The sequence below is a fragment of the Actinia tenebrosa genome, unplaced genomic scaffold (genome assembly GCF_029948245.1).
Source record: "Actinia tenebrosa isolate PJP-AT-01 unplaced genomic scaffold, QUT_ActTen_1.0 PGA_scaffold16__25_contigs__length_10494907, whole genome shotgun sequence".
Classification (NCBI taxonomy): domain Eukaryota; kingdom Metazoa; phylum Cnidaria; class Anthozoa; order Actiniaria; family Actiniidae; genus Actinia; species Actinia tenebrosa.
Genome location: NW_028292576.1, coordinates 5,627,503 through 5,647,965, shown reverse-complemented (window position 1 = coordinate 5,647,965; position 20,463 = coordinate 5,627,503). Strand labels below are relative to the sequence as shown.

The 20,463-nt window shown below is 41.5% G+C and overlaps 1 protein-coding gene and 1 pseudogene across 2 annotated transcripts; both read left to right on the top strand.

Moving 5' to 3' along the window:
• Window positions 1-1,194: 1,194 nt before the first annotated feature.
• Window positions 1,195-13,550, top strand: LOC148910648 (uncharacterized; annotated as a pseudogene). The gene is made up of 5 exons (XR_016119945.1): window positions 1,195-1,238; window positions 1,948-2,804; window positions 2,894-3,407; window positions 3,465-9,670; window positions 12,730-13,550. The product of XR_016119945.1 is annotated as an uncharacterized LOC148910648 (transcript).
• A 1,889-nt stretch (window positions 13,551-15,439) lies between these two features.
• On the top strand, window positions 15,440-18,308 carry LOC116292247 (uncharacterized). Its single transcript, XM_031699524.2, has 2 exons — window positions 15,440-17,398; window positions 17,861-18,308. The coding sequence occupies exon 1, from the start codon at window positions 15,534-15,536 to the stop codon at window positions 17,382-17,384; it is 1,851 nt and encodes a 616-aa protein (XP_031555384.2). The 5' UTR covers window positions 15,440-15,533; the 3' UTR covers window positions 17,385-17,398; window positions 17,861-18,308.
• Window positions 18,309-20,463: the final 2,155 nt, after the last annotated feature.

Below are 20,463 nucleotides of genomic sequence, written 5' to 3'. Positions count from 1 at the left end.
GAATGCCATACGTAACATCATCACCATGGCTCATCCATAGACACACCACCTAGTCATCCATAAAGGACTCAATGATGATCACCACTCGTCCCCTATATTCATAATTTCCATCCACATCCATATGCATCAGTTGTCATGGGTGCGGGGTGCCACGGAGGGTGTGGGGAAAGAGTAAGGTTCCGAAATCCAACACCAACAAAACGTCGTTTCATATGGTGAGTTTGAAAGAGTGGATCAACAAAAATCCTTAGCGATAAGTTGCTTCTGACCTATGGTAATAATAGTCAAGAGGAATAAGTGATTATAGCGGGAAATACAAGTTCTCTCGGGACCTGATCTGATCCGCGCGGGACCAAAGTTATAGTGATTTTAAGGTTGAAAACCTACTTAAGGAATTGAAGGATTCTATTCGGAAGTTAAGTTATACTAATCGGCCCAAAACGCTCTGTTGCCGATTCAAAGTAGATGCATGCCAAAGAAACTGAATAAAAGAAACAAGAAATCGTTAAAGGAAAAAAGGCGAAATAAGAAGAGAAAAAGAAAGATGTGTCGTTTAAGCCCGTCCTCAAATTATTACAGTCTCCGCCGGAAGTGGATACGACCTGAAATCATTGTACATCGTGCTACGATTCTAATCTAGGATCCCCTATTGTGTACCATTCAGCCCCACAGTAGTTGTACATAGCCCTGCAGTCGTTTATCAGCACACCTATTGTATTTCCATCAGCCTAACCACAATCAATCAACAAGCCACTGCTGTATTCACAATGATCAATTTTGTATTAAACATCCTACATCCGTTTAGCGAGCCATATTAACTCTGTTGTAAATGAAGGTGGGCACTACATTGGCCATCCCTCAAGGTGGAGTAGCGAGAACTACACAGGACTGCTAGATCATCCAGTCGGGCCATAAACCACCCTTTAGCAGGATATCATTTTTAAAAGAGGTAAAGTGCAAAGACCAATGATAAGGACTCCAAAAAGGACCCAGAGTTCAAGTGGGAAGACCAAAACCAAGACGACGACGAAGCCGTGGTGAAATTTCAGGAGAGGATGAAAATACTTCAAAGACAAGTCAAAACGCACAAATCTAAGCCGTTTCAAAAGGTGTGTGAACGCACAAACAAGTACTTGTTCACCAGACCGACTATTATCTACCATCCACCTCTGAAATATCTACGATCGACCAGACATGTCGTACATCGTCCAAGATCTTGTATTGCTCACAGGCCATCCGTTTGTTTTTCACCAACCACTCAGTGGTAATTACAGACATCCTATAGATATGACAGCCTCCCGTAGTGTTCCATCAACCACCGCCTTTAAACCACAAACCAATTATCAATCACACGACGCGACGTGGCTCATCAGTATTTAGAACTCACAGTAGTTTCATTACAGCATACAGGCTCGTATGTGGGTTGTGCCCACCTCATTTTTTCACCGGCACTAAGCTTATGGCTGGGGTATTGCAGGGATTCAATGGCCCCAATTGGTGCTGGTCCGGGTTCGGCCTACCAATTTGGTCCGCTTTCGGTAGGTAGTCAGTGGTGCAAAAAGCTTCAAGAAGAATTCCAAAGAAAGAAAACAAAAAGAAGAAGGCGCATGAAGAAAGAAAATGCAGAGCAAAAAGTCCAAAACACGGAAAGATTCGTCAAAGGAGATCAAACAAAGCATCATAATCATTCATCATCATCGGCATCATAAAGGGACCTGAAACGTCATGCTTATTCACGGTTTAGTTAGACCTGCATATACAACGTAATGGAACAGGCAGGAGTCTCGTTTATCACCGATCCCTTATCACAAATCTACCTTGGTGAACACACCCCCTGCAGTTGGTGAGCCGCTACACAAGTCAAGAGTGGCTGCCAAGGGAAGAAGCAAAAGCAAGTCAGCTATATCAAACAAAATGCTAAAAGAAAAAGCTGTAATGGTGGTAAAGAAACAATAGAAAGGTGAAAGAAAGAAAAAATATGATTGTAGTTCACCGTCCACCGATGACTATCACCCACCTCCTGAGATCTCTGACGTCATGACGTTGTGGTTATGTCCAGATTTAGTCATCCATAGACCATCAATCGTATACCACCCAACCATCATGTTGTACTCCACAGACCTCCAGTAATATATCACGAACCACCGGTGTTTTTCATCAGCCAGCACCCATGGTACATACCCTATAATACACTCTCATGATACCTATGTTGGACCATCCGTTTACGAGCCATATGCGTCGCATGTTGAGCACGCAGGGAGCTATGTTGGTGCACCCCACTTTTTTGGCGGAGGATTTGGGTATGGATATGGTGGCTTTGGACATGACTTTGGACATGGCTTTGGACCCGGCTTTGGACCCGGCTTTGGACCTGGCTTGGACCCGGCTTTGGTCCTGCATTTGGCAAATCAAAGATTGAAAAGATCAACAAACCTCAAAGAAATCAAAAATAAAAGTAGGCGTTCAACCAGAAACCAGAAAAAATCATCTAAAACTGGTAGCAAGAAAAACATGGTTCTTATACATCGACCTCCTATGATATATCATCCCCCCTCCAGAAATCTATGACCAACCGGATGTCGTGGTCCATCGTCCAGACTTGGTAATCCATCGACCATCCATTGTGTATCATCAACCGTCAGTGGTTATTCATAGACCTCCTGTAATATACCAACAACCTCCAGTTGTATTTCATCAGCCTCCACCATTAAACACTCAGCCAGTACTACATGCGCATGACTCTTATGTTGCCCCACACATATCACGAACCTATTGCTTCTAGTATACAACATGCTGGAACATATGTTGGGTCGCCACCACTATTACCCTGGTGGCTTGGGAGTCGCCTCCACATGCTTGGGGTCCTGCATTCGGTAAATCAAAAGTCCCAAAGGCTAAGAGCAAAGGAAAGAAAGTCAAACGATCAACAGTGACAAAAAATATATCGAATAAAGAACACGCAGGCTTCAGGAAATCAAGCGGAAAAGGTGATAAGAAGAATATTGTAATTGCACACCGTCCACCCATGATTTATCACCCGCCGCCTGAGATTTACCACCGCCCGGATTTAGTAGTGCACAGACCTGACATAGTCATCCATAGACCGTCCGTCGTTTACCATCAGCCATCAGTTGTACTCCACAGACCTCCAGTAATATATCACGAACCACCTGTTGTCTTTCATCAGCCAGCACCCATGGTACATCACCCTATAATACACTCTCATGATACCTATGTTGGACATCCGTTTTACGAGCCATATGCGTCTCACGTTGAGCACGCAGGGAGCTATGTTGGTGCACCCCACTTCTTTGGCGGAGGATTTGGGTATGGATATGGTGGCTTTGGGACCGGCTTTGGACCTGCATTCGTAAAATCAAAAGTTACCAAAAGTCCTACAAAATTGAGTAATGTAAAGAAAAACGCAAAACCTGCCAAGCAACGGTCGAGGCGAGATCTTGAAGACAAAAGTAAAAAGATCGAGAAGAAAACTAAGACCTCAAAATCATCTAAGGGTGAGGCACCTGGACATAAGAAAAATCTGGTCATAATGAGACGACCACCCGTCATATATCATCCACCACCGGAAGTATACCACCGTCCTGATGTAATACTCCATAGACCAGACATCGTTATCCACAGACCATCCGTGGTATTCCATCAATCTGCAGTTGTTGTCCATCGTCCACCAGTGGTATACCATCAGCCACCCATCGTGTTCCATCAGCCAACTCCTATGGTACACCAACCAATCCTGCACTCCCATGAAACCTATCTTCCTCACCATTATTATGAACCAGCTGGGGCACATGTTACTCATGCTGGAACGTATGTTGGTGCTCCGCATTTCTATCATGGAGGATGGGGTTGGGGTTATGGATATCATGCTGGGCACGCCTTTGGAAAATCTAAGGTTGAGGATACTGCCAATGGAAAAACTGCTAAGAAAACAAAATCTTCTAAAAAGACAAACAAAAAAGAGAATGAAACTGATGACGAAGAGGACGATGACGATGATGACGATGATGACGATGACAATGAAAATGAAAGCAAAACAAAATCGAAAGTTAAAAATAGGCGAAGCTTAAGTACCAAAAGTCATAAAAATGGACACAAAAAGAATATAGTGATAATGCGTCGACCTCCAGTTGTCTACCATCCACCTCCAGAGATCTATCATCGCCCAGACGTCGTTCTCCATAGACCAGACATAGTCATTCATAGACCATCTGTAGTATTCCATCAGTCTCCTGTTGTCCTTCATCGACCATCTGTGGTGTATCATCAGCCTCCAATAGTATTCCATCAACCAACACCAATGGTACATCAGCCTATAGTTCACTCCCATGATACGTATCTAGCTCATCATTTTTACGAACCTTTCCATGCTCATGTGATCCATGGGGGTACATATGTTGGTGCACCGCATTTCTTCGGAGGCGGATGGGGCTGGGGCTATGGACATGGACATGGGCATGCCTTTGGGAAATCCAAGGTTGAAAAGACAAAGAAATCTCATCACAACAAAACAAAGAGAGACACTACTGAAGACAAGAAAAAGAAACACTCAATATTTCAAATGTTTCACAAGGTTCTTCAGAGGAGGTCTGTGAAAGGATCAAAGAATAATCTCCATGGCCATCCCTCTAAAGATTCTAAAAATACAGTTAAAGGCGCAAAGAAAAACTTGGTTCTCATTCAGCGACCCCCAATGATATACCACCCACCACCAGAAATATATGACCGGCCAAATATTGTTGTCCACAGACCAGATCTAGTGTACCACCAGCCCTCTATAGTCTACCACCAATCATCTGTTGTCGTCCATCGTGCCCCTGTAATTTATCACCCACCGCCAGTTGTTTTCCATCAACCGCCACCTCTGGTGCATCAGAATGTTCTACATTCTCATGACAGCTATATTGCGCATAGATTTTATGAGCCATTTGCGTCTCATATTCAACATGGTCAAACCTATGTTGGTGCTCCGCACTTCTTTGGCGGTGGATGGGGATATGGATATGGGCTTGGACCCATGATGCACCCAAGTGGACCATGGAATGGTTTTGGACCAGGAGCAGGAATGTTTCATGGCCCATTTACATATAATGGACCCGGATTCCATGGTCCCGTGGCATTTAATGCAAATGGGATTGCAGGTGCTCAAGGTTATACACCACAAGCTGTAGGTCCTTTTGGACCAGCGTTTGCTAAATCGGACGTGGAAAGAGCTCCTAAGGGAAAAGTAACAAAGAAGTCTCACAAAGCTGTTGCTAGTAAAGGCGCCAAACGTACACGCAAATCTCGTAGTTTGTCATCAGAAAACAAATATTCAAATCGTGTCAAATCTCATAGCCGTCATCACAAGGGACTTAAGAAGAATGTAGTAGTGATGAATAGAGCTCCTATCATGTTCCATCCCCCACCCGAGGTCTATCACCGACCGGATGTAGTTATTCATCGACCGGATGTAGTGATCCACAGACCACCTATAGTGGTTCATCAAGCTCCTGTAGTTGTGCATAAGCCTGCCGTGTTGTATCATCAATCTCCAGTAGTGCTTCACCAGCCTCCCCCATTTGTGCACCAACCAGTTCTGTACTCTCATGATACATATGTCCCGCACACGAACTACGAGCCTTTTGCTAGTGACGTGGCGCATGCAGGTACCTATGTTGGGGCGCCTCATGGTTTTGATGGAGGCTGGGGATACGGCTATGGACATGTAGTTGCTGGATATGGGAAATCGAAAGTAGAGAAAACCAAGTCTTCCAAGAATAAAAAAGCTCACAAGGGAACAAAAAATAGTAAAACAGGAAGACAGGAAAACGCTTCAAAAAAGGTTAACATTTTACACCCTGAAGTTGAAAAGGACGTCAAGGCGGACAAGAAAAATGACATCGTAGTGAACCGTCCTCCCATCATCTATCATCCTCCGCCCGAAGTATACCACAGACCTGACATTGTTGTACACCGTGCTCCTATCGTCGTTCACAGACCTCCAATTATCTACCACCAACCCCCAGTCGTAGTCCACAGACCTGCTGTCGTGTATCATCAACCTTCTATTGTATTCCATCAGCCTCCACCAGCCGTTCATCAACCAATCATACACTCGCATGACACGTTTGTCGTTCATCATAGCGCGATGTACGAGCCCCGTGGTTCGACTGTATCCCACCAGACAAGTTATATTGGAATACCATCACATGTTGAACACTTTGACGATGGTTATGATTATCATGGTGGTCATGAAGGTTACCAGGATGATTACCTAGGTTACCATGGTGGGTTCCATGGTGGCTATCACGGTGGTTACCACGGTTACCGCATGCTCCACAGATCAAATATCGAGCATGCCAAAAAGTCCGACAAAGAAACTGGATTTACCAGTAAAGATTCAAGTTCTACAAAGTCGACAATAACTAAGACAGAAACGCCAATCAAAAAGGAAAACACGCATACAGTCATCATAGACGAAGATCAGCGTAGCAAAACAATCACTAAAAGACAGCTTTTAGGGTCTCATTCTCTGTTTCTGCCCGTGTCTCCATTAAATATTGCCCATCCAAAAGGCCCTATTGTAGAACGTCTGCAGAAAATGTCTACTATACCGGGTGTACCGAGTACTGATTATGAACACTATGTTGCTAAAAGAGACCTGGATTCCCAATCCCAAAAGAAGAAGAGACAGTTGTTGATTAATCCTGGTGCTCAAGCTCCCATGAACTACCCGAATCCCAATGCCTTAGCACTTCAAAGGTTTGTTCAGCCATATGGACATGCAGCTGCTCCAATGATAGCATCTCCTTCAGCTATATATCCAAGACTACCATTTTTGCAACAAGCTCCTTTATTTCCTGGTTACCCAGCGGTCAAGCCTCCAGGGGTCAATGTTCATGTTGAAACAGAGAGATCTACTATTCCTGATAAAAAGAAAAAGAAAGGGAGTCGTCAGAGACGTCAAGTCCTTCCCATGATGCAAGCTGATATGTTCGGCGCTGCGCCCCATCTTTTTTACAATCAAGCGCCAGTTGCACCAGTCCTTCACGAGGCGCCTCCACAGTTACCCCAACAGATACTCCCACAGTACCTTGGTTATCATCCAATGATGTTACCTACGTATCCTTTGATGAACTTTCCACCACAACGACGACCACACGTCAATATTAATGTTCAATCCATGCGATCCAGTATTCCAAAATCCAAAAGAAGAAAGAATAGCGTAACTAAGAGGCGAAGCAAGCGACAACTACTTCCACAAATGATAAACCCTTATGCTTTGGCACTCAACTATCTTGCTCGCGGTTATGGAGCTTATAATCCCTATTGGAATATGAACATGAGCCCCTTGTTCTTCCGTCGAAATCAGGAAATCGAAAAGATGAAGATGGAAGATGAAGACGAAAGCGACCCTGAATCTCAAAACACAGAACTAATAAAACAGTACTTAACCAATCTTTACGAGTACTACACAGGTGAAACCTTCAATCACAAGCGTCCAAAAGTCGATGTTGAAGTTCATGCTTCGAAATCCAACATTCCTGGGTCATCGCCTCGTGACATAATCGTACGAAGCAAGAGACAGATGTTGAATTATCTTCCTCAGTCACCCCTTACAACTGGACGATATGATATACCGATATCTGGGCCTCTGTCTTCTTTTTTACCTCTAAAGAGAAGTAAAGTTAGTAAACCCAAACGATCCACGAAAAATGGTGCTGATAAAAAGATTAAAAGGAAAGAAATTAAAGGAAGCAACAGCAAACGGGACGAATTTGCACCTCAATCTGTGGGAGTTAGAAACGAACAATCTAACTTGATTCAAATGAATCCTGATAATCCGGATGCTTCGCTATTTGGAAATGGACAGAGCAATCAGTTTTCTACGGTTAATGGTGGTGCTGAGGGATTGAATGAGATCGGTCCAGGAGGACTCAACGGAGCAATAGCCGAACAACAAGATCAGCAATCCCCAAATAAGGCGTTTTTTCAAGGGAACACTCCGCAAGAATCGCAGAATCAAGAAGGACTGCAACAAGAATTCATGCAGGAAAAGCAACAAGATCTTCCAGTCGCAAGCTTACAATCTAACAATGTAGAACAGGTTCCTAACTTTGCTCAATTTCAAGAGATGCAAGGACAGAACAGAATGGAAATGCCTTTGAATGAAGAACAAATGCTTCGCCTTCGAGGACAAGTACCATTCTTCCCTCCTGGCCCACAAATACCACTAGAACGGGAACCACTGTTGGCACCAGGGCCTTCAAGACCCTTTTTCTTTACACCACCTGTGGTAGCTCCACATCCAGTACCTTTGCTGAGACCTTTCGCACCTTTGCCATTCGTTCCATTTCCAGCACAGCAAATACCACTGACTTTCCCCCAGCAGTCTCCAATGGCGTCTTTCTTCCCAGAACAACCACCACAACAACAAGGAACCATTAATGTAAATGTTAATACTGCAAAATCCAAACTCCCGAGGGTAAAGGTTCAGAAGAAAAAGACTGAAGAGCCAAGCAACACTGAAAAACAAGTAGTGCCAGCTGAAAATATACTCAAAAATGGAGACAAGCGTCAAAAGATTTCACTTTTTGAAAGAGTACCAGCCATGCAAGTGTTGCCTCAACGATTTCTTCAGAATGGGGTAGCAGTGCCTTCATTTGCCGGCAGCGAACCGCGAAAAGAAAGTCAAATTCATGGCGTAAACGGAATGATCATCAGTGAACTTCAAATGCAGAGGAAGCATGCTATTCCAAGCAAGGTCAACATCAAAAACATACAATCTGGCACCAAGAAGTCAGGCCTCTCGTTCAATGATGCTGAAAAAAGCAAAAAAACTGATGTCAAAACAAAGAAAGTTAAAAGGCAAATCTACGGTATGAACGAATTGCCTCAAGAGATAAAGTTTCCAAAAGATCAAAACAATTCCAAGAAATTTAAAGAAACAGAGGATAAAGAACAAGGCAAGAAAGATCAAAAACGATACATTCAAATTGTAAGAAGAGCTTTGAATGGAAAGACTAGTGGTAGTTCTAAAACTTCATCTAAGATGCCTGAGAAAGCCGTTGAAATGCCAAAGAAAAAGTCGTCGCTTTCAAAGATGAAAAATTTGGTGCCTCGTAAGCGACAGTTTGTAATGCCTTTTGCTGTCGAAAGAGCACAAGCTGGGATTCCAAGCTTGGGGTTAATTACAGAACAAGGAGCTCAAGAACAAGTTCCTCAAGTTATAAACCAGTATCAACAAGGTCCTCAACAGGTTGTTTCACAGCAACAGACTCAAGTTATTCAAGACCCAGAAGCTGCTTATGTTGAGCCCCAGCAACATGCCACCCAGATTGAAGAACCACTGAATCATGTTCAGTCCGAAGCCAATGAATTCAACCAAGCAAGTGATGAAGCAGGTGTAGCCTATCTTGGTCATCGGCCAAAAGTCCACGTAAGCGTTCAAGTAGCCAAGTCCTCCATTGGCAAAGGTTCAGCAAAGGTAACGTTACAAGACAAGAAAGCAGCAAGCAGCAAAAAGGATAAAACTATTACGAAGAGGCAGTTGTTCGGAACTGTGCCACTGTTCAGTCCATTAGGTCGAGCAGACGTTAACAACATTGTCAAAGCATATGATGGCCGATCCAGTGTTCCTGATTCCCAGGCCGTCGCCAACCAAAAACAGGTAAGAGGATTCTCCTTATTTACACGGTAAGTTCTGTTGGACATTTCATTTCAAAGTAACTGAAGGTACACGGACATTACAGCAAATAATATTATGTAGATTGAAAAAATAAATTATAAAAAATGTTTCTAGGCGAAGATACCTACTATGGGGACAAAGGATACCAAAGTAACTCATCACAATGTGAAGTGACATCAAAGGATCCCAATACTAATCAGGAGCAAGCAATATTTATTACACCTTTGACAACAACTTAGACGTTAACAAAGCATTGCGATTAGTTAAGATAAATATTTTATTAATTCTGCACTCTTCTGATTGGCTCTTTTTTTCACTCTACATCGTGATTGTTCAATGGGTAGTAAATCTCCTCAATGGAAAATCCTGAATACGTCATCTGTGGTAAGGTCAAATTTCAAGCTGGAGCTTCGAAAAACTATGTTAAGGAAGCCAAAACATTTGTCTACTTTCGCCTTTCTGAATTTCAAAGGAAGTCTGCTAAAGACCTTGTTGTACATATGGTTGTGGGGCAAGATTAAGTAGGGCTAGGAGGCCATAAGAGTCGTCTTTTCAGCTTCAAAAAGGCGAAAGGATTAATAACCTTATCAACGAGATGATTTCAATTCCTCAGTCGAAAATGATTTTATTTCTCTTTCTCGAAGATGCTTGGCTTCAAGTTATGTTCCCAATATTTTCCATTAATCACGTTGCCTTCTTGTGGCGACATCTATGACGTCACGAGGAGGCGAGCTTTTACTCATGAGTCACTAGCTAGCAAGAAAATATCTGTACTAACAAAATTTATCGGGTACTACTTATTACTCAATTTGCATGACTGTTTGCTGACAGCATGTTCATACGATAGTCAATGCTTTGATGCCTTTCTTAGGAGTTTAAGTTTTATTTCGGACGTTTGTTATTATAGGTTCCTGCCCGGTCCCGAAGATCTCTGACAAACCAAATGCATGAACGACAACACAATTCAAAATCAACGAATAGAAAACAAAAAAGACAATTAGGAGACCTGATCAACAATATTCTAGAGAGGCGCCGTGGACCAAAGCTGCTAGGTGATCTGCTGAAGAGACCCAAAAACCTGCCCGTTATGTTTTCAACCGGCAATGCTAATAACAATGGTGAGAAACCGATCGATGTGTTTCCCGGGAATGCAGGAGGCAACCAGAATCCTGGAGAAGGACAGCCAAGCCTTAATGATGGTGGAATAGACAACCCTTTTGCAGCGAATTTACCTCCACCCCCTCCACCATTGCAAACCAATCAGAACACATTGTTGAACAATCCAGCTATTCCCGGAAACCAAGCCATGTTCCAAGACGATCAGTCAGCTATTGCGGCCGCACAGGCAGCCCAACAACCACCACCACTTCCGTTGCTAAGGCAACAAGAACCCGACACTAGACAAAATGTGTTACAGTTTCTTCAAAATGCTGGCCTTCCAAACCCTTTGATTCAACAACGATTGAATCTCCAACCTGAAAGGGGTCCTGCACCATTCCTGCCGCCAATGCTTCCCATGGGAATACCACCTCCAATGATGCCTCAAGCTCCGATGAATGATGCTGCAGCTCCAGGTGAAGGAAGGTCACAAACACCTTTCGTCCAATCACCTTCTGGATTTGACCTTGCACCCCAAGGCGGTCCTCCAGTAGGACCATTTGGAATGGGGGCACCCTCAGTGTTTCCCGTAATGCCTTTTTATTCCGCCCAAACACCGTTTTCGCCATACCCATCAGTACCACCGGAGATGGAAACAAACCCTGGGGTCCCCGGTTGGCCTGTTAACCATTTAATTGACAACTTTAACGATCAACGGCCGTCAGTGAACGTTAATGTCCAAACGTCAAAGTCTAAAATTCCAAAAACAGACAAGACCTTGAATAGACACATAAAGAACGCCCCTTAGAGGTGAGTCGGAGACATTCGATTTCATTATAAGACCTACGGAATTTCTCATTCTTAATGATAGGCATCAAAGCATTGACAATCTCTTGACAAAGTTTAAAAATCTAAAAGATAAAAGTGCGAAGAATATCTCTCGCTTACAGTGACGTTCCTAGAAAGTTCCTGTTTGTTGGTTCGATTTCATTTGAAAACTTACGGAGAGCCTCTTATTTTTGATAACAGTCAACAAAGCATTGACAATCTCTTGAGAAGGTTTAAACCTATCTAAAGTAAAAGAGAAAATCGTAGGTGATAGGGATATCTTTTGACCTTAGGGGCGATCCTAGGCATTTCTTGAATGCTTTTCTCCTCATTCATTATACTAGTTTTCATCGACAATTTCTTTGAGTACCGACTATGCTATTGCATTGCACAAGTTAATGAAAAGCAAAGAAGACAAGATACTTTTTCTTGTTTCTGTAACAATTCCTAATGCCGTAACATTCTTCAATATTGGATTTTCCGATGTGGAAAACTGGTAACGAGTAGGATGCGCGCTGTATCATGGGTCTGTGTTGGGGGACAGCATTTGACTACTTCGTCTTACAGGTTTTAGCTTTTGAATCGGGTCACTTTGACTTTGGTTTTCGGTCTATATTTCAAGAGAGTTTGCTTTCTGCAATATTGAAACATTAACGTCCCTAGAAAAGCCCCGTGATTTCGCGCGCGTCACAACCTCGGAAAGGCCAGCATACGTATTCATGTCTCTGTCTAAAACTCGATAGACGGCAGGAAAAATACGAGAAATTGTACTTTGTCTCGGTTTGTATCGACCGTAGAATTATAAAAGGCACTACTTTTGTTTTTTCAAATAAACGTTTCTTCAACTAGTATTACTGATTTTCATTACCAAGCTTTTGAGCCGGTGGCCCTTTTCTGATTCTACTAGGAGTCGTTTCGAAGGCATTCTTTTTAACATATGTACACATTTTTACCGTTGATTATTTATGATCAATCGTAGCCTGATAATGGGCCATTGGCACTAAAAATCAGTAATGAGGAAGAAACGCTTATTTGACAATGTCCAATCTTGTCAACGATAGCAACTTTTTCATTTAATTGTATTTTTACGCTTGTTTGATTTTTTTTTTCCGCAGGAATAAATTTTTTTTACCATAATCTTCACCAAGCTACCAATAAAATGACTGGACACTAACATTTTTACAAGTGTCAACACCATATAAGGAAAGCAGCATGTCACGTGACCAGCCAAGAAGGCAATCCATTAGGAAGCACTCTGCGATAGTTCGTGGTGAATCGTTTAATGGCATCCAAAGAAAAATTGCACAATGCTCATTTGCTCATTTTGTGCCAGTTAGAAAATATTGAAAATTGATTAGAAATCAGCAGGTTATAATAAGTAGTCCTTTGGGGCTTCTTTTGCATGTGACGTCGTTGCCGCCATCTTTGCTGAGATAAAAACCTATTTTTTCCTTGAAACATAAATTAAATCATCCAAAATGGCTGCAGAACATTATATTTGCTCAATTCCTTTACGAATGTTCAATGCAATAATGTGAGTTTACTTGTTTATACCTAGTAATGTATAAAACAATGAGTATCGATGAAATATCAGCTTAGTTGGAACAAATTAGATTAGGAAAAAAGAGGAAAGGACAAATATTGACATATCCAAAACAAACTTTTTCCTTTTGCTAAACGTTCAAAAAACGTCACAACACAAATGTTCGTATAAAATTATAATTAGATTCATTTAGGAATCACGTGTTTAGGTAGTATGACGTGGCGGTCTCTCATTGGTCCTTTACCGTCCAATACATAATTATATATCAAGTCGATTAGTAATTTGATGAAATTAGTTTTATGTTGATATTGAAAGTGAGTGAAGAGATTTTCTATCAATATGAATACAATCATTATATGCCAAGCGTTATAATAAAAGACAAGATTTTATTTATATCAACCGTTTGCTTTTTGTTTGTTTGTTTTCTTTTTTCTTCGGTTTTTGTTGTTGTTATTGTTGTTGTTGCTATTGTCGTTGTTGTTATATTGTGTGTCTATATGCTCTCCTTTGCAGCTCTTATTCATGTAACTCTGATAGAAGTATAAAAATATAAGGCAAAGAAAATATATTACTTAATTTTTAGGAACAAAAGATAATCATTTGCAAACAGCAAGGAAAAGAAATGGACAACCTTAGCAAGATTTCTAATACGCCTTTTCGAGTTCCAAATTACCGCTGTCTTTTTTGATTACAGACTCATTTACCCAGGATTAGCCTCAGAATCAGTGTCCAAATATTCACAAATACCAACAGTAAAGTAAAGAATGCACAACTTTAACGATACAAATACTTTGAAATTCCACTGACCTTGACTGGAACACATGAATATTTTACAGTAAGTCGAGGCTTACCCTGAGCAACAAAGAAATGGAAACTGGAGTATTAAACGTACAAGAACAACATCCTCCCACTGTCTCATTCTCGTTACCAGACCCTTCTCAGCACATTTCTCGTTACAAAGCAACTGAGAAGGGTTTGGGAACGAGAATGCTACTGTCATAGTTATGGTTGCTAGGTAACGAAACCAAAATTGTAGTTTTTTTTCACTTCTGGTGAACAAAGCATTCGCTTATAGATTTATTCACTGGATACGGATTTTTTCCAAAGGATAGCGCTTCAGTATCACCCTTGTACGACCGAGCCCAGTTTAGTATTTGCTATTTTGAGAGACCACGGATTCATTTGCACTGGTTTAGCCTTTGGTATAAGTCATCTATTCACAGATACCATTCCTGAAAAGCCCGTGGGATTTCAAAACATCGCTGTAGTAAACGAGGCTAAACCTGTGCAGATGAGTATTATTAAGTCATAAAACACAGGTTTACCGAATGAGAAAAGCAACTAAAGTAGAATAATGAAATCTAAGCTTTCTCATTTGTTCATTCATTCAAATAATTTATTTTTCCTTTTCCTCATGTATTCTTTCTTTCTTTTATTTTTTCATTCTTTTATTCATCTATTCATTCATTTTTTTATTCATTCATTTGTCCCTTCTTTCTTTCGTTCTTTCGTTTGTTCGTTCGTTCGTTCGTTCGTTCGTTCGTTCGTTCGTTCGTTCGTTCGTTCGTCCGTTCGTCCATTCTTTCGTTCGTTCGTTCGTTTGTTCGTTTGTATATTTTTATGAGTGAACCCCTCCCCTCGCACGTGCCCGTGTTTTCTTTTTTTTATTTTTTACTTTTACGAAACAATGTTTGTTTTGTCTAAAAGACCTGTCGGATTTGATTTCTATTGTGTCTGAAAATGGAACGCTGTTATAAAAAAAATTTAATCCTACAATTGCCAAGACAAAACATCTTAATAGATACAAGATTATTAATAAATTAGAAAAAAACAAAACATTGTTTATCTAAAAGTTGACGTTCCCTTATCAAACCTTCAGTCAATCGACACCTTTATGGCCTGCTTAAAAATTGGTAATCATAGCGCATATTTCTGACTTACTTCGACCTGTTAATTTTGTAAAGAAAGAAAGAAAATTGAGAAAAAATTATTTTCTAGGTGAATGATTAAAACTCATCGTGTAGGGAACTCCTGTTGCAATATTGATAAAGTTTAAGGTTTTGACCTCAATCTATCAAGTCAAGCGATCAGAGTACAAAAGGAAACGATCCAACGGTTTTACCTGTTGGTTCAATTGGTTTTTGCAGGTGCAGTCATTGTTCCAGCCGACCAGCATTCAATCGCTCCAATTCAAACACAAATAAGCGCCACGTCTTTCTCAATGACCAAACATTAAATCATTTCTCCACATTCCTTCTGTGTTAGATCATCGAGTTGCAGTTTCGTAGACTGATCTGGCTGTGGATATTGTGACTCTTGAGGTTCTGTTGTTTACAAGAGAGGGAAAGAACAACGTTGTTTATTTTTACAAAAACGATGGGTGCCCTTGGGAGTTTGGGGCTGTTTATGACATTGTTTTTATTGTCAAATGCTGCGAGGATCAGAAGAAATCCCGATGGTTATACTGTCCATGAGAAACCACCCGAACTTGTTGTCAACGCTGACACTGAAGGAGTCAAAGTACAAGCCCGTCCTTCGAAACTACAAGTGATCGCCTATCCTCATTTACAAGGATTTCATCCGTTTGAGCACACTGCCGTTTTAGGACCTCATAGTCCTCCGGTAAATATTGGGCCAAATGCGCCCCCAGTTCATATTGGACCTCATGTGCCTGCTGTTCATCTTAGTCCAAGGGTACCAAGTCTTCATTTTGGGACTAATGCCCCTCTCCTTCATGTTAGACCACATTCACCATTTGTTCACATGACTCCACCACTTCCCGCGGTCCACGCCTTAAATGGACCCCCAGTTCATGTTGTATCCCCTTCGACTGTGTATCACCAACCGCCTATTGTCTTTCATCAGCCACACTTTGCCTACCCTGGTTATGGTTACGGTGGAGGGTTCTATGGAAGGTCTGGTATCCCTGGTGGTCAATACCAAAGGTCTTACCACAGATCTAGGCGTGATCTGGGTTCACAAGCAGGACGATTTAAGAGACAATGGTATGGATGGCATCCTTTCCCACACTCCGTCAACGTTGGCCCTCACACGCCACCTATCCACGTTGGACCACACTACCCCCCTGTACACATTGGTCCCCATGTCCCAGCAGTTCATATTGGCCCTCATGTCCCTGTCATTAATGTACCTTCACATGTCCCAGCCATTCATGTCAGACCTCACGTCCCAGCTGTCCATTTAGGTCCCCCAGTACCAATCATTAACGCCGGCAACCATTTCCCTGCAGTCCACGTGAGCTCACCACCAACTATCTACCATCGACCACCGATTGTCATTCACCAGCCTCATATTGTACATCCCTATGGCCAATGGAAAAGAGCAAGGATTCCTAAGAAATACAACAAGACCCTGCAGAAGAAGCAAGAGGAACCCGAACCTGAAGAAGAAGAAGAAGAAGATAAACCTCCAAAAGGTAGCAAAGACAATGATGAAACTTCACAGAAGAAACAAGAAAATCCAGAAGAACCAGAAGAACAAGAACAATCGGAAAATCAAGAAGAACCAAAAGAAGAACCAGAAGAAGATAAAACTCCCAAAAATGACAAAAAAAAGAAAGTCAGCCTCAGGGCAATAGTGGAGGGTGCAAAGAAAATCCAAAAACGACAAATGTTCTCGAATGCTAACTCTGGGCCCAATGGCGACTCTGTCATCTTCGTTCATCCAAATCAAAACCATGGCAACGGAGACTCCAATATTGGATTCAATGACATCGGGTTAGGAAACTCGAATCCACTTGAAGGGAACCATGCCAGTGATTTTGGTGACATGTCAAGCAAGGGTTTTGGAGGTGATAACTTCTCGCCTTCATTCAGTGACAACGGTGGAAATAATGGTGATAGCCTTGCCGGCATTGCAGGGGGAAGCCTTGGAGGGCCAGAGGTGGGTGGAACCCAGTCCTTCACGGATAATCCTGGAATGAACCTCGGTGGAATGGGAGGAGGGCAAAGCTCACTGTCGGACCTCGCTGGAGCATCACTTGGAGGTGGAAGCATGGGAGGCGGAATGGGAGGTGGAATGAATGGAATGGCGGGATTAGGAGGATCAAGTCAAATGGGAGGTGGAATGGGAGGAGAATCGATGAGATCTGATATACCAAGATCTTATATATCATACCCAGAAAGAGAAGAATACCAAATAGATGACGGCCAGAACTATAAAACTACGAAAAGAGATGAAATCCCTGCTGGGTATATAGAATACTAATCCAATATGCACAGGTGAGTAGACCAACAATTACTGTGTTCTAAGAACGCTATGACTTTTAAATGGCTTTTGCTTATGACCAATAAAAAAACACTAGAGAGATACACTGTCCAATCAGAAAGCTTAAATATGGAAGCCATTATGAAGTAATCATCTAACATCAACATCATCATCATCATCTATTATTATCATCAATCATTATCATCGTCATCATCATCATCATCATCAATCATTTCATCCATTGACCAATCTTATTTCTTCTTATACATATTTTCTTGTATCGACCCATCATATCCTTTCTTACACTAGCCAATCATTATCTTTCTTACATCAGGCAATCATTTCGTTCTTGATTTACCGATCATTTATTACATTAACCAATCATATTCCTTCTTATATTAACTAATCACATCATTTCGTTTATCAACCAATCATATACTTTCTTACATTAACCAATCATATTATTCTCTCTGCAGGCATTACGCTGATTGACATCAACAGAACAAGGGCGGTTCAACTCAGCCTTGTAAAAACTTTACATAATTAACGAAGCAATGCTTCGAGCTCTATCAATAATATTTCAAGTTGAAATAGAACAAATGTTATTATCACATTCGCCCTCAAACTCTTATCATCAAAAGCCTTTTTATGACGTCACTCAAAACTTGACCCCAGTTTCTCACGTCCACAACATACTGTAGCATGTTTCGTGGTAAACAAGATTGTTTTTTATATTCCCAAAAGAACAGAAATAATAGATATATATTGATCTTTAGATTGTTTATGTTACAACTGGGGACACACCCAAGAAATAGGAAGAAAATTGCCACACGTTTGAGTTATTTTTCTGATTTTAGAAATGTTTGTTTCATAAATAGTTGTGAGACGTTTCCTAATCAAAAAATAAAGACCCAAAAAAATGAATTGTTACAAATTTCTTTTTTGATTGTATTTTTATTTGTTGCTGGTATAAACTGACGTCATTTCCTGTCTTGCGCAAAATGTTCAACAGCTTAATCTCACATTTCATTTCACATTTCAATCGGACTCTCTCTGGTTGACAGCACATGGTAATTAGGCCCCGTCCACACGTATCCGGAAATTTTTGTATCCGCAAATTATTCCGGCCCAGCTAGTGGGCTTTCCCTCCCAGTCGCATCCCATTTTGCTTGGGTGGCCGTAGAGGGTCAGAACGCATAACTCCATAAACAAACGCAGATGTAAACAATTGACACTTGTGAAAATTGAACGAGGGAAATGTACAAGCTAGCCGAGCCGGACCAGGAACCGTCCGAAAACAGGTTATGGGGGGGGGGGGTTGATTTAGATTGCCCTTCTGGTCCAGCAAGGCAGTAGATGGCCCTCATGAATAGGTTAACGGTCGACACACGACCAGAATACGAATCTGAGTCGACACAGACCCGATCACGGTTCAGTTGGCCTTACGGTCGACACACGACCGAACAATAAATTTGACCGAGCTCAGGGTCGCCACACGACCGAACTGCCGAAACACGGTCGAAACACGACCAGACCACAAGTTTAACTAAAGGCCGACACACGACCAGACCAACGAAGCATGTAATACATAACATGTTATACATAACCCTTAAAATCTAACTATGCCGAATCTACTAACGTGCAGGTTTAATAAATACATAACAACTAGTAACCGTAATAACTACGGTGCAGCCATGACAAGCGAGTAAAGCGGTGACTGCTTGAAGATATAAAAATTTGAGCTAAACAGGCTAAACAGTAAACACAAAGCTTGACTGAACTACTAGGGAAACTAAACCATGCAAACACACGTGTCGGGTCCGCGGACATGAAAATATCAAACACAACGAAAAACTAGAGTCCATGGCAAAGTGAATATGAACTCCGAAACCAAAAATGGGGCTGGACTGAACTACGACCAAACACACATGCACGGCCAAATAAATCTTAAAACGATGCCAAGAATCGAGCGAAGCCCGTAAACATGACGTTAAACAGTCAAATAATTACCTCGACGACTGTTGGTACTGGACGGCAATGTTGTATAGGGAAGCTTCGGTGACGCGTTGGTACGGAAAAACCAAGAAAAAAAAATCCGTCTAGCACTGACTTGTACAGCGAACCTGAGGCCGAAACCTAGGATTTTTCGCTTGAATAGGCAAATGCCGAAGGGGGCATTCATAATGCTTCTCACCTAGGAATCACACCCAGAAAGTCATGATAACATTCCGCGTGTACTTTTTTAATGGCTGCTTTGGGGGTGAAAATACTTTCATCAAACTGATTGTAACAAAAAGTTGGTGGTTTGGTTATTGGTTTTATTTTTTTCAGGAAAATAAAATAAAAAAGACACGACAGCCAAGTTAGATGCCATGACATAAGCAACTAATTGCAAATGTTTTGTTAAATGATTCAACCAAGGTGGCTTCGATGACAACCAACAGTTCATAAGAGCTTGCGCTTTGATTCATGGAAGCGAATGTTCCATATCTGCAAAACTAATACTTCACCTTTCTCCCCTCCATCATCCAACTTCCATTTACAACAAAACATGTACCAGATTTCTCTCCTGTCCCCATGACCTACTTTCATAATTCAGGACAGCCTTATGGTGAACGGTATTCTTTGCCTATTTCCAACCCTCCTCCGATTTGTATTTCCCTATATGATCACTAAAGCTGAATGTTTGAATGTGATTAGATGGCTTTGTTTGATTAACAAATTGACATCAGATTTTTATGTGTCTGTCCTCTTATTGACAATAAATTGCGTCATCACATTGTCAAAGTAGTGTGGATCCACGAGGCGTAGCCGAGTGGATCCGCATACTACTTTGACAATGTGATGGCGAAATTTATTGTCAATAAGAGGACAGACACATAAAAATCTGATGTCAATTTGTTTTTTACAATAACAAAAACGATAAAAACTGTCTGTCCTCTTATTGATGATAAAAAATAACCAATCAGCGCGCGAGAAATTTGTAAGTTATTGTAAAAAGAAGTATTGCTGTCGTATGTAACGTCTTTATGGAGTGGGTGGGAAGAGGGTAGGCCCAGTTTCAGCTGAAGTTTACGTT

What these genes read in the sequence shown, in the direction of transcription:
- LOC116292247 (XM_031699524.2), top strand. Translation starts at nt 15,534, where the DNA reads ATGGGTGCCCTTGGGAGTTTGGGGCTGTTTATGACATTGTTTTTATTG.